This window comes from Sphaeramia orbicularis, chromosome 4, assembly GCF_902148855.1.
Source record: "Sphaeramia orbicularis chromosome 4, fSphaOr1.1, whole genome shotgun sequence".
Classification (NCBI taxonomy): Eukaryota; Metazoa; Chordata; class Actinopteri; order Kurtiformes; family Apogonidae; genus Sphaeramia; species Sphaeramia orbicularis.
In genome coordinates this window covers 35,547,282-35,560,577 of record NC_043960.1, presented here as the reverse complement: position 1 = coordinate 35,560,577, position 13,296 = coordinate 35,547,282, and the positions used below count along the sequence as shown (strand labels likewise).

The window sequence follows — 13,296 nt, the reverse complement described above, 5'->3', positions numbered from 1 at the left end:
GATGTTTTTATAGTCCGGCAGGCTCATTCTAAAATAATAATAGACAAAAAAACATGCAGTGGAAATCTCATTCTTTACTCAGAATTTTAACAAGAACGATGATGAATTAAAAAAACAACACAATTTAGATTAAAACTTACTTTGATTATGTTTATGGGTGAGAATAGTGTGTTTCAAGAGGGAAGTGAAGGCAGGTTTTTTTAAAATCTAATCAGTCGCCTCAGACCTCATCAATCCACACTACAGGACCAGAGACGTAACCAGACACTCAAAACATTCCCTGAGCTAAAAATACCCCCCACCCCATCCCCACTGCTACCTTTAATTTCCTCCAGCTGCAGCCCCGCGTGCCTGGCCCCTCCAGAGGCGGACTCAGGAGGCCGCTGGTGGATGGGGCCACATGTGCAGGCTGTGAGGGGGTCTCCCATGGGGACGTGGTGGGGAACAAAACATGAGGCCGGTGATCAGTGGTGAGCGCTTTACAGTCATGGAAAAAAACAACAGCGTTAAATCTACTGATCAGATTTGGGACCGTGGGGCACGGAGGTCTGGACTGGGCCAGACACTCTGGAGTCAGAAGTGTTAGTCATCACGACCCGCTGTCACTCACATCAGGCCACGCCCACTGTGAGTGGACGGAGTGACTCAGCAGAAAAGCAGTGATTCTCTGGCAGATGTGCAGCCGAGGGTCCACTGTCAGTAAGCACATGCATTTTTAGAACATGTGCATTGTGATATCGCATTCATCTTGTTTAAGAAACATTCCTTAGTGGGTTATGTCAGAAGTCAACCTAATGTTAAACATTTTCAGTTCATTATGTAATGACACCCACATTTTGGAACAATTAACAGCCCGGATGCATTATTTAGTACATTTCATCACCTTTTGTCGCAAAGAGGTCTTATTGGAAGAGTGAACAGGGTTTTTCAGGTCAGCTTTTGACATGAATTTAGGTTACATTGGACATTAAATATGATAAAAAAAAAGCTGATATAGTTTAATGTACTTGTTTACAGTAAGCTAACATGCACAGATTAAAACATCCACTGAAGCCGGTTATTACATAGAGCACTGCATTATTACAGTTTCATCATAAAAAAGTAAGACTTTAAATGTAATCAAAATGAAAGAATTTATAGCAATATTTTTACAAACTGTTAAGCAATGTTTTACAAAATGCAGCAGGTATTTACAATATGCTGCAAATTACAAATGTCTTACAATTTGTGAAGATGTTACACAATATGGTGTTTTTACACGAAACGTAGCAATGCCTAAAACTTGATGTAATATTAAACAGACACATTCCCATGTAAAAAGTCTAAGAAACATCAGGTCTTGGTACTTCAACGTGAATTTTGTAGTTACAGCATTAAAATGACTCAAATATTATTTACTTTATTCTTTATTTATTTACACCAAATGAAATCTGAATCTCTCTAGATAAACATGTAGATATAAAATGTATAGACAGACAGTTGACAAACTACAAGGAAAACCTGCTTTAAGTGTCATTGTTGACCACTGTGTCTGTGACATTTACTGGTGTGATTCATACCATTCTTCTGAAACATATTCCCTCATTTGTTGTTTTGATGATGAAGATGGAAGAGGATTCTGGGTCTAAAATCTCCCATGGGTTGAGATCAGCTGACTGTTAAGGCCACTGTGTATTTCCACTCTCTACATGGCCAGCTGCAGCCCTCCGTCCACCACTAAAACCTGTCCTGTAATGTAGGGAGACTCCAAAAGGAAGAGGACGGCATGGGCCACTTCCTCTGGTTCTCCAAATCTCCCCAGTGGGATAGAACGCAGCTTGTCCTGCTCCTCCAGCCCTGTGGTCATGTCAGTGTGGATGAAACCTGGTGGCGGAAACATTAATAAACTGTAAGAGAAGATGAGAACAGATGTAAAGGGACAGTTGGACACATGTTCTGTACCTGGAACTAGAAGGTTGACCCTGATTTGGCGTGAAGCAACCTCTTTAGCCAAGGAGCGTGTGAAGCCCTCTAAACCAGCTTTACTGGCGCTGTAGACACACTGGCCAGCGTTGCCTTTAAGGCCCACAACAGAACCTGTAAACAGGAAACAAACAATGTAGAACCTGTCCCTGTCAAAAGCGCAGGTTTACAAACTGATAGGTGAGGTTTTACTATTTCTGGTTTTAATTCATGTCAGAATTCATAAAATAAATTAACTACCATTCTTGTTGAGGTTAAAGGTCCCTGTTTGTGCCTATAACTAAATTTGATAAAATACACTATAACATATCAGTGCAAATTCTGCATGTGCCTCCTACTCACTATTCTCAGAGCAACCCATAGATCCATTTGTTCAACTAAATGTTTCAGATCTCAAACATTTAATTATGTCATCGTCATTGTAGGAAATTTGGCTTAGGAGGCCCTCAGTCACAGGCAGTAACTTATACCACCCAAAAAAATAATAAAAATCTAATTCACCAAAACCTTTTTGACATAAATTTTACAAAAGCTTTATAAAATTAAGAGATTGACAGCAATTTATAAAAGAGAGTTGATTGGATTTGAAGAGAAATCTCTGTTCTGATTTATTCTGTGGATTTCACTCCTGTCACTTTGAGGCTTTAAAGCCAAACTCTGTGAGTCACAGGGCTTTGGGAGTCAAACCGTGTGAAAAAGAAAGCAGCTACATTTGTGGAAAAGGGTTTTACTGGTTGTAATTGGTCTTTTGATTATTTCCAAGAGCTTCACTCCACTCCGGTGATGACATCATCTACCCCAAGTCTGAACATTCTGCGCAACTGGAAAAACTGGGATTTTGAGAATAATCAGATTCTTATGTGTGTATCGCAGGTGAATAACACACATTCAGGATTTAGTTAAAGCTATGGTTTAGTTTTAAAGAGATGACAAACTGAACTAAATATTACTAAAAACTTAAATCCAGGTTTGATTCTTTAAAGCAGCCTCTGAAAGCTGAGGAGGCAGAAAGAGTGATGAACATCGCCACCTAGTGTGTGAACTGAAAACAACACTACAGGTTTACGGTCACAGTCCTCACTATTTGAAAGAACATATGAGATGCAATGATAGCCTGAAAATGGCAAGTACTGAAAAAGGCAAACGTTTGTTTATGTGTTTTGGTTCCTAAAGATTTAGTCATTTTATGACCATAAAGCTCCTCCACATCTACACATGTTCAACCAAAACTACTTCTCTCAGAGCTGCCCAGTAACCACCCACATGACTTAGGATAGTAGAGGGTGCTAGAATTACCTACAGCATGTGCGTGGTGTTAAAGTGTGGAGATTGGTCTGGATATATAAGACTTTACAGTTAGTACCGATGTTAACAATAGCTGCCCCCTTGGTGTGTAGCATGCTCCGCAGTGCCGCCCTGCAGGTCAGCATGGTGCCCAGCAGGTTGGTGTGAAGCTGAGAAACCATGTCCTCTGGTTTAGACCTCAGTAACAAAGCATCCCTGAACAAATACAACAACACAAGTCAGCTGTTCTGAGCATTCACATGTGCTCGTATGTTGTTCAGTAAATACAACCAGAGGTGTCTGCTCACCTGTTGATTCCAGCTGCATTCACAAGATAAGAGATGTTTCCACAGGTTTTCTGGATTGTGTTAAAGGTTTTCTGAACCTCCTGCTCTTTGGAGACGTCACAGCTGAAAGCAACATGTTCAGCTAAAAGGAAGATAAAGGTACAGAAAGTCCATGAGCCATGTTTACTGCAGTCTAATTAAAGCAGCCACATGGTTTACAGTTCCTGTTTTTCACATGCGAGCATTAGATTTGGCTTTATAGTAACTGCACTGAAATTAAGCTGAAATTGGTTCACTGAATGAGGCCTGCCTTCTGACACATGCATATATATGTACAAACAAGTGACAAATTACACCAAAATCCCACATGACAAGGTTTAGAAAGTGAATATACACCGGCTGCCTCCAGCACAGCCTCAGTGTGACTGTGAACTGGATGAAGGACAGACACCAGAAACTCCCTCATTTGTGGTTTTGATGACGGTGACAGATCAGGTATCATCAGGTATTTTCTTTAAAGCCGTAGCCAAAGGTTTTGGCAGTGACACAAATGGAATCTTTGAATAAATGTGATTTATTTGCTGGTAAATGTCTTTGATACCTATAACATAGAAAGTCCTTCAAAATGTTCTTCCCTGCACCTCAGAAAGATGAGTAAAGTCTTAAAAAAAAAAAGAAAAAGAAAGAAGAAAAATTTTGTCACTGTTAAAACTTTTGGCCACGACTCTAACTTTGGCACCGTCTGTATGTGTCTGTACACTCTACCTCCGTGTAAAGACGCCACAGTGGCCTGGGTGGCGTCTTCATTCCTGGAGACCACCACCAGCCTGCAGCCCCTCTCCGCCAGCAGACGGGACACGGCCCGTCCAATGCCCCTGGAGCCCCCGCAGACCACCGCCAGCCTGGACATGAGCCCAGGAGATCACACACCCTGCAACACTCAGTCCAAGAAAACCAGAATATTTGGATGAATAATCTACGAAAAATCTTACTCACTTTTTTTTCCATTTTCAATTCTATCATATTTCAACCATCTGATTTAATTTCTTCATTAGCTTAACATTTTAATTGACAAACTGGATTATTCTTAAGCTTTTATTGTTTTTATTATCACTGTTTTTCATGGACGTGGCTTTATTAAAATTAAGATCTTTATTTCACTATAATGTGAGACGAAATATATGTTGTATTATAGCATTGCCATTAACATTATTCTTTAATAACCCAACGAACTGAGCACAAAACAAAATTGTGCATTAATATTATATTCTATTTTTGTTGAGGGGATTTTTTTTCCCCACCAATATCTGGTCTAATTTATGATATCAAATACCAATCAATTTTTGAAGATTTTAACCGTTTAAATGTCAGGGTTTTGTCATAATGCCAGATGAAAAAACAAAATGTGAATTATTTTCAATATATTACATGCAAAGTAGATTATTTTGTGTTGAATTATTGCTGGCTGGGATATGTCAGTGATCAGCAGCAACATTTTAATGTGCTATTATTTTCTGTGCAATGTCAAACACTCACACTCATACTGCTCAGCACAAAAAATGCTTTCTTCAATTCTACTTTGATTTGACTGAGTTTTAATGTCACATTTTTTGCAATAAACAATGTAAGTGTAACACCTGTTTGTACACAGTGTAGACTTAATGTAGGAGCTGAACTGGAAATAACATGATAAAATAAAAATACATAGTCGTGTCAGACTTCATGCCATAGTCATGAAGCCCTGTGAGGGGACTTTGCTGTGATATTGGGTTCTATAAATAAAACTGAAATGAACAGAATGATGAATATGGCAAGAAAAAAAAAAAAAAATTAAAACAAGAACACAACAGTATTTACGGGTTAATTAGATACATGAATTATTCTTAAGGTTTGATTGTTTTCATCAGCACTGTTTTTATGGACTTGGTTTTACTAAATATTATACCTTTATTTCAATTTATTACGAGTCGAAATAAAGGTTAATGTTATTCTTTATTAAAAACGACCACAAATTAACAGAACTATGGAGAAAACAGTGTCACAGAGTCACTGCAGTCTGTTAATACGGTTAAACCTCAGGAGTTAGAGTAACTCAAACTGAATATTTTATGTCATAAAACATGCAGTTTCATACCTGATATTTATACAGTATGACTCCAGCGAAATGAGTCTTGGGTGGAGAAGTTTATTGACTGGAAACAGCCGGAGTATGAGAGGAGAAGGTGCTCATGGACGCCGCCATGTTTTTTCTCGGTGTTGATGCGTTACGTCACTTCCGTCGATAGATGGCGCAGTGGACACACAGCACCTTCATTTGTTTATTATTCCATGTCCAAGGTACTCGGATTTACTTCTGTAAAAAGTATTGAATAATTTCACTTTATTAGCTTTAAAACAGCCGGAACTTACATTAATATGTGTCCAAAAGAGTAACAATAAGATATGATCTTTCAAAAGCTTCTGATAATTTTGAAGTTTAACTTTGAATATTTCGATAAAACATTATAATAGATTACAGGACAGTAAGAGCACACTGATAAAAGAAAATTAGAAAGAAAAAAAGAAAAAGAAACTAATACTAACAAAAATTATAGAAACAGCGGCAAACACGAAATAACACATCAGAACTACTACTACTACTACTACTACTACTACTACTACTACTGATAATAATATTAATAGTAATTAGAAATAAAAATAAACATTATATTGATGATGAAGTCTCCAGTATACTTATTCTGCATTAGTTTCATTAAAGCTATGTTTTTGTTTTTTTCAGTCTAAAGGGTAGCAGTGCATTTCTTAGTAACACATTAAAAAAAAAAACATCTCTGACTTAACTTTCAGGAGTTCTCTTTATTTCGCAGATCTCACATGGTCACCAGATTACCCGACTCACTGAAATAGTACATACTCTGTTCATCACAGTCATTTATTCTCCTGATTGTGTCATGTGTCATTGTTCCCTATGGAAATATATTTCTGTAGAATAGCAGGCTGGTCACGGGTGTATAAATAAGTGAGTGATGCTGAGAGTAGGTGGCCTTGGCTTACACCTGGACCATCCATCAGACCGAGCAGGATTGATTTGCTGGGGTTAAATCACATTCATAACCTGTGCCAGAGAAGACCTGTGACCCGGAGCCTCATGAATCAGGTTCTGTGTAGTGTAGTGTATAGTCCTGCTGCAATGTACACTAACAGTGCAGTCACCAGACATATGAATAGTATTAGTAGTTATACAAATGCTTATTAATATTAAAATGTGACACAGACAGAGGGTTTGATTTATTTTGTCTATAATCCAAGACATTATTTCCCTTTTTCACAGCTTAGTGATCTAACAGTGCTTGACACCAGACTGTACTTTGCTCCCTCATGCGCAAACGCATGACTGCATTCAGACGTGCACAAACATTCAGATGCACATACACACAGATATGCAACTAGGAATGCACACACACACACACACACACACACACACACACACCCATATGGACCTTGTTCCATCTCAGTAGATCCTCTGGTGATATTTTTTGTTTACTGACTTGTGCACGTATTCCCTGAACCGATGTTTGCTTTCGATATAAATGACAAAAACCTTGTAGATTCAGTGTTGCACCCTAGTGTACCTGCTGTGCTGTAGCTATTGTGATGCATTTCCTTTCTGTGAAACGCCCCATGAAAACTAATCTCTACTGGATTAAAAAAAAAAAAAAACAGTCTTATCCTCAATAAAAACACATTTCCACACTATTTGGTATAAGGTGGGGATATTTGGACCGTGCACTTAATCCGAAATGGCTTTGCCGGCTGGAGTCAGTTATCTATTTGTACACTAAATAGTTCAAGAAAGATTTAAGTCAACAATCCTCTCACTTAGTGGCTTTAAATGGTCGACACACCCTGAGCTTATCAAGAAATTCTTGACCTTGAGACTCAATTCCTGGTCATGCTGCACATATAGTTCCCTGCATTTAAACATATCTAAATCCCCATCCTCCACTCTGCTGTAACCAAACCGACAACTCACATTTCTGTCAGGCTGCAACGTTCCTGCATATATTGTAAGTGTTTGTATGCAGTCCACCAAGGCAAAACAATGCAGAGGAACCCACACAAAAAATATGATGAACTTTGACAGAATTATTTAAAGTAGGCATATTCTTTGCAGCAAAAAAATGTTTTTTTTTTTTTATTATTATTCCTGTTCAGTACAGTCTAGCTCACAAACTGGGATAAGTTATTTCCATGGTAACCCATCCTCTGCAGGGAGCTGTGTGCACCACAATGACCTCTCTGGGTGCCTGTCAGTTCCTGTCAGTGTTTCCGAGCCAAACACACGGCAAAGGCTCACCTCTCTTTGTAAGAGTCCGCATGAGGAGCTCCGCATGTGACTTAACCCACATAGATGTAATTAGGAACACTTGTCTTTTTACTGCTTTTTTTCTTTTTTTTTTTGCAGGAGCTGATTCTTAAACAGTAAAACCCAGAACCTGTGCACCTTGAGTTTATCAACACCACCAGATTTTTCTTATAAGGAAGGACGTGACAGAAAGGTGAGGTGAGGACATATGTATTACATTCTGTTTGCGCCAGCTTACATCTCTGAAAATCCATCAGGTTTGAGAGTTCTGCCCTGGCTGCAAGTGGTCAGCATCACTATAGGGTGCTCAAAAAAAACAAAACAGGTAAAGATAGTACAACATTTCCACACACAGGACACAATAACTCAACCTGGGAGAACAAAGTATGGAAACCATTAGCTTTTATTGTTATATAGATTTTTACAAAATGTGCTATTCCCTCAAATACTTCAGAATGTTTTTCACATAATAGACTTGTGCCAAATATGTTGTTCAGTTTCACCATTTTTGACATTAAAATAGACTAACTAGACAAAAAAAAAAAAAGAAAAAAAAATCAAGTAAGTCACCTTGGCATGAGGAACATCTGTTAAGTTAATAAATGAAAACATACTGTAGTATGGTAACTGCTGAAAGACACACAATTCACAATGTGCAACTGTGCAGCCGATGCATGAATAACATGGACAAGAAGTCAGTAATGTTACGGTAGTGCATGAATGTGTGCATTTGTATTTTAAAGGCTTCCCAGTGAAGTGAAAAAACACTCAAGAGAAAGAGTTTAGCACAGAGCCTGAGGTTGGTGTGGTGACTGCCAAGACAACAAAGCAACATCAGGTTATTTTCTAACAATAAGTACCAATTCAGAAAGACAAAAAAGAAAATAAAGGCCCTAACAGTGATTTGTACCATCCTTTTCCACACTCCAAATTTCACACAAACTACAACATATTCCAGCAGTCAGTTACACAGTGGTCCCCTCAATTAACAACAAAACACAAAAAAAATAAAATAAAAAATACAAAAACTCTGGTTCTCAATTCAGTCAGTTAATTAATTCTTAAAAGCAAAATATGAAATGTCAAATTCGGCACAATTCAGTGATTGCCTCAGTCTTGAGTGTTATAAATTACCCCTCAGACCTCAGAGAACATGGTGAAGATCAGATGAATAAGTCACATTACAGCCAGACTATAATGAGCACTTCCAACTATAATGAAACTTTTGTACCTTCAGGTGCACTAGCAGGCTTTCATTTACATCAAACAACTTAACTTTGGGGGCAAAATACATTAATTTGTGCTTTTGTGACTACAAACTGGTCTTCACTTTCCAAAGTATTCAATAAGAATCTACCTATCCCATTTCTTTTTAAACACCAAAACTACAAATCCCCACTGATCACAAGGAAAACTTACAGTAATTCAAGTCTTAACAACACTCATTAAAACTTTGTGTAGACGAAACAAAATAAAACCCAACCCTAAATCAAAAATCAAGGGGGTCAAAGTGATTGGTTTCTAGACACATTTCCACAGATTTCCACACCTCTTTTTTGTGGAGTGATACAATGATATGTTACTTTAGGCAAACATTCTGTGCTTTAGCTAGCTTTGTTTTTTTTTTTTTTTATTGCCTTAAGTCACATTAGGAATGAGTTTAGTGTTTAAAGTCTAGAGCTTGATGAAGGGTGTCCTGTGTGCCTCGACTGCGTCTCCAGGTTAAGAGCAGCAGGTGTCAGCCTCTGTGGAATTTGTAACATAAATATACACTAAAAAAGAATCTGTTGTGCGCCGTTACTGAAATGTCTCGTCACCCTTGTGATTCCGAGCTACGTCTGGGTTTGGCTAGAGACGCCGAGAGGTTAGGAGAGCAGCTACTCTGGTCAGTAAATAAAAAGCAGGTACAAAGTAAGCAATATCCGAACTGCAAAGCCTGTTTTGGAGTGTGTTTTTTTTGCATTTTTAAAAAGGCATAACAAAATGCTTCTGCGGTCACTTCAAATCCTGCATGTTGCATTGCTAATCACATGCAAATATTAAGCCTGCAGGTAGAACAGTCTTTAAAAACTTCAACCTCTGTCACACCAAAAGCAGGAAAAGATGAGAGGCCAGTGAATGACCCACAGATATACCTGTGATGTGCAATGTTCACACGGATGTGAATTGTAGCTAGAATGTGAAAAATCTGTTCACCAATCCTCAGGTTTAGGTAATGCCTTTGGAGCTGGCAAAAAAAATCCTTTTTTTCTACTCTGCAGCACAAGGGATGACACTGCCTATTTGTTCTGGCATGCTGCATCTGATCCTCCCATCTGCTGAAAGTCTAGGACGATAACTTTTATCAGCAGCATAAGGGAGAAGAGTATAAATGTTAAAACAGAGCATAAGGCGTGTGCCAGCTTAACCCCTTAAAATGTTGCACTACAAAAAAGGCCAATCTATGAAATAAGTTAAAGTGTGTTACATATCTATATCAACAGCTCATATTGGTTGTTTTAGGACTAATTGTCTTTGTATCCTTATATACAATAAAGTGAGGAACAGTACAAGGCACACATTTAACAGCTGAATTGTTACAAAGATATAAATAACGAAGAAAAAAGTAAAGTTCATGAGTAGTGTGCTCTCCTCCGACTTTCTCCACTGTGCTTTTATCGACAATATATCCTGTTCTTCTCTGCAGCTTTGTCATTGTTCTGTTTTTAGTGACCAGAGCCACAGTTGGCCCCGAAAGAAAATCAAATGTCTGACAAGTAGGGTACTGGCAACCTTCACTGGGCTGATGTGTTTGGTTGTGTGTTGTTAAATGCTGTCTACAAAGCTGCCGGGGAACAGTCCGGTCCTGCCGTTCCTCTGCAGCGTTCCTTTGAACCAGCCGTCTTCCCTCTTCCTGTGAACAAACACAATGTCTCCCTCCTTCAGTTCCAGCTCAGCCTCGCTCTGGGGAGGATATGATACCACCACTCTGTACCTGGGGAGGACAGCCAGAGGCACAGTCAGTGACCGATACACACCGCAACAAAGGCGCCATACCTGTGATATAGTGTTACAGTTTCAATGCACAGGGCAGATGAGTTAACAATACGGCGAAACTGCGGCTTTACGTGACTCTACCTCTCACATATGATGGGCCGTGCGTCATGTTGTTGAGATAAGAGAGAGGAGCAGGGCTGCCGGGGAGGAGGGGCGATAGGGGCGCATCCATCCAGGGGGCTGCCCTTCCTGTGAGAGGGCTCTGGGGCTGAGGAGGAAGATGATGACGAGGAAGAAGAAGAAGAGGCAGAAGCAGCAGCAGGTTCAGGCTCCAGGGCGATAACAGAGCTGGAGGGCGAGGAAGTGTCAGGTCCCACAGCGCCTTGGAGGAGCTCTCCAGCAGCGACCTGTTCCGCCTCCAGGGTGGGAGACGAGGGGGGCGAAGGGCGAGACTTCTTCTTATTGGAGGACAGCAGCTTCAGTAGACTTTTCTTTTCTCTCTGCGGCAACGAGACAGAGTCAGAGACACAAGTGATTTTGTGAAACCACAGACAGGTTGGGTCTAGTGCCTGGGATTGTCTGTGTCTATGACAGACACCACTGTGGTAGGAGAACTATTCTTAGCAAAGACAGGCTTTAAACTGTTGGTTAGAGGTATAAAAGTATGTCTGTCTGTTCAGAGACATCAAAACCAACCAATAAAGAGGTGAAATCAAAGACAGAAGCTAAAACTTTATACAGTGATTAGTGAAAGGTTTCAGTGACTGTTTACAGCAGAAAGAGCCAACAAAATCCAATATTCTTACTAAGCCATGTACATCACTAATGAAAATCTGATATTCCTCTAATCATTAAAGAGGATTTTTCCCACCATTAACACACTTGTTCGATGGAGTAAACACGGCCAATGATTTATATTCAGTCTTGAACAGGTTGCCGTTACCATATTTGCACAAAACTACACTTGTTAGAAATCTTACTCTATATTTGCAAACCAGAGGCTTTGTTAGTGAATTGTAGGGCATTTTGCTTTGTTTATTAAATTTCAACTAGCTTCACAGAAATCCCAGTCTTTCATATTGTCTAGAAGTTGAGGTGTTTCACCTTTTAATCAGAATTTGGGTTTTGAGCCTTGCAGGCTGTTGGGCAGTTGGTTTGTGTAGAAAGTACAGAGTTGACTATAAACAGGTGAGAGGCTGTAAATATGCACTGAAAACACAGTAAGTCCAACACAATACTTGCATAATAAGAAGAGAAATCATTTAAACCCAGATGTCCAACAGTTCTTGATGGTACTGGAATACTGCTCAATTCCAAATGAAAAATGCTACAGGTGTGATTAGCATTTAATAAATATGTGTGGGTTCTGAGAGAGTATTTAGAGATCAACCTTGACATCCTTGTCCAGTCTGCAGGCGAGGGCAGCGTTGGTGGATTGGTTGGGGTTCAGAGCAGAGCTGTTCCCAGGCACAGAGAGGACTGGTATCGGCCTCAGAGCGTCACCCTCCAAGGATGCAGCGCTGACGTTGGGTGGGGTCAAAGAGGCAGCGGCGCAGCCCATGGCCACTCCAGCCCGGGTGCAGCCCAGGGAAGCATTGGGAGGAAGGCTGCGGGCACACTGCGAGATGTGGGAGATAAGTCACAGGTGTCGCAGACTGGATGGGTGTCACTGCTGCTGTGGGGCGGTCCTGGCTATGACAGGCAGCTGCCAATCAACATTCAACAAACAAACCCACATTAGACGTTTAGAACCTCTCGCGTACAGCAAAGCATGTAACAATACAAACTGTACTCAACAAAATGTAAGACATTCATTATGTAAAAACACTCACTGTGGTAATAAATCATCTGAACACAATGTTGATTATATTTCCCTACATTCACAGGTTATTTAGGTAATATTTTTGAGGGGTCCTGTCAAAAGACCACTGCAATATTCAACACATGAATGAGAATTTGCATGTCAGTTTTTAATATTAAGTTCCTCAATTTGACTTGAGCTGATTTTATTACGTCTCTTGTGAATAAAACATGAGAGCCAGATGTAACAGTGGTCTAATTCAGTATTTGTTAAATTAATTTCAGACGGCAACCAGGTCCTGGGTTTAATCCCAGTGCTGGAACGAGTCTGTATGTTTTCCCTTTGTCTGTGTGGGTTCTCTCCAGGTGCACCATCTTCCTCCTTCCGTCCCAAGACATTTACCTCAATAGGTGACTCCGTCAATCTAAAAGTACCAGTAGGTGAATATATTAGGGCTGCATGATATTGAAAAATACTGACACTGCCATTTTTTTTAACCCTGCAATATATATTGCGATATGAAAAAATACTCAGGAGGATATAATAGCTGTGTGGCACCAACGAAAACAAATTAGTTGTGTTTCCAATCGTGGCGACAGTTTTCAAGGCACTGTCGACAT

General features: G+C 39.7%; 2 protein-coding genes across 3 annotated transcripts in view; both read right to left on the bottom strand.

The window, feature by feature from the left end:
• Window positions 1–57: 57 nt before the first annotated feature.
• cbr4 (carbonyl reductase 4) lies at window positions 58–5,780 on the bottom strand. 2 transcript variants are annotated; one of them, XM_030131538.1, is made up of 6 exons: window positions 5,668–5,780; window positions 4,299–4,472; window positions 3,555–3,675; window positions 3,326–3,462; window positions 1,942–2,076; window positions 58–1,863 (listed from the first exon to the last, which is right to left on the bottom strand). In XM_030131538.1, the coding sequence occupies exons 2-6, from the start codon at window positions 4,441–4,443 to the stop codon at window positions 1,685–1,687; spliced, it is 717 nt and encodes a 238-aa protein (XP_029987398.1). In that variant the 5' UTR covers window positions 4,444–4,472; window positions 5,668–5,780; the 3' UTR covers window positions 58–1,684. The 2 variants fall into 2 exon arrangements, with proteins under 2 accessions (XP_029987398.1, XP_029987397.1); XM_030131537.1 differs by having other exon boundaries at window positions 4,299–4,464; window positions 5,668–5,773.
• Window positions 5,781–8,284: 2,504 nt separating this feature from the next.
• The window catches only part of sh3rf1 (SH3 domain containing ring finger 1), a 38,805-nt gene continuing 33,793 nt past the window's right edge, over window positions 8,285–13,296 (bottom strand). Inside the window, 4 exon segments of the mRNA XM_030131513.1 lie at window positions 8,285–10,873; window positions 11,017–11,375; window positions 12,266–12,473; window positions 12,475–12,580. Of these exon segments, the coding sequence (XP_029987373.1) occupies window positions 10,705–10,873; window positions 11,017–11,375; window positions 12,266–12,473; window positions 12,475–12,580 (842 nt within the window). The 3' untranslated portion in view covers window positions 8,285–10,704.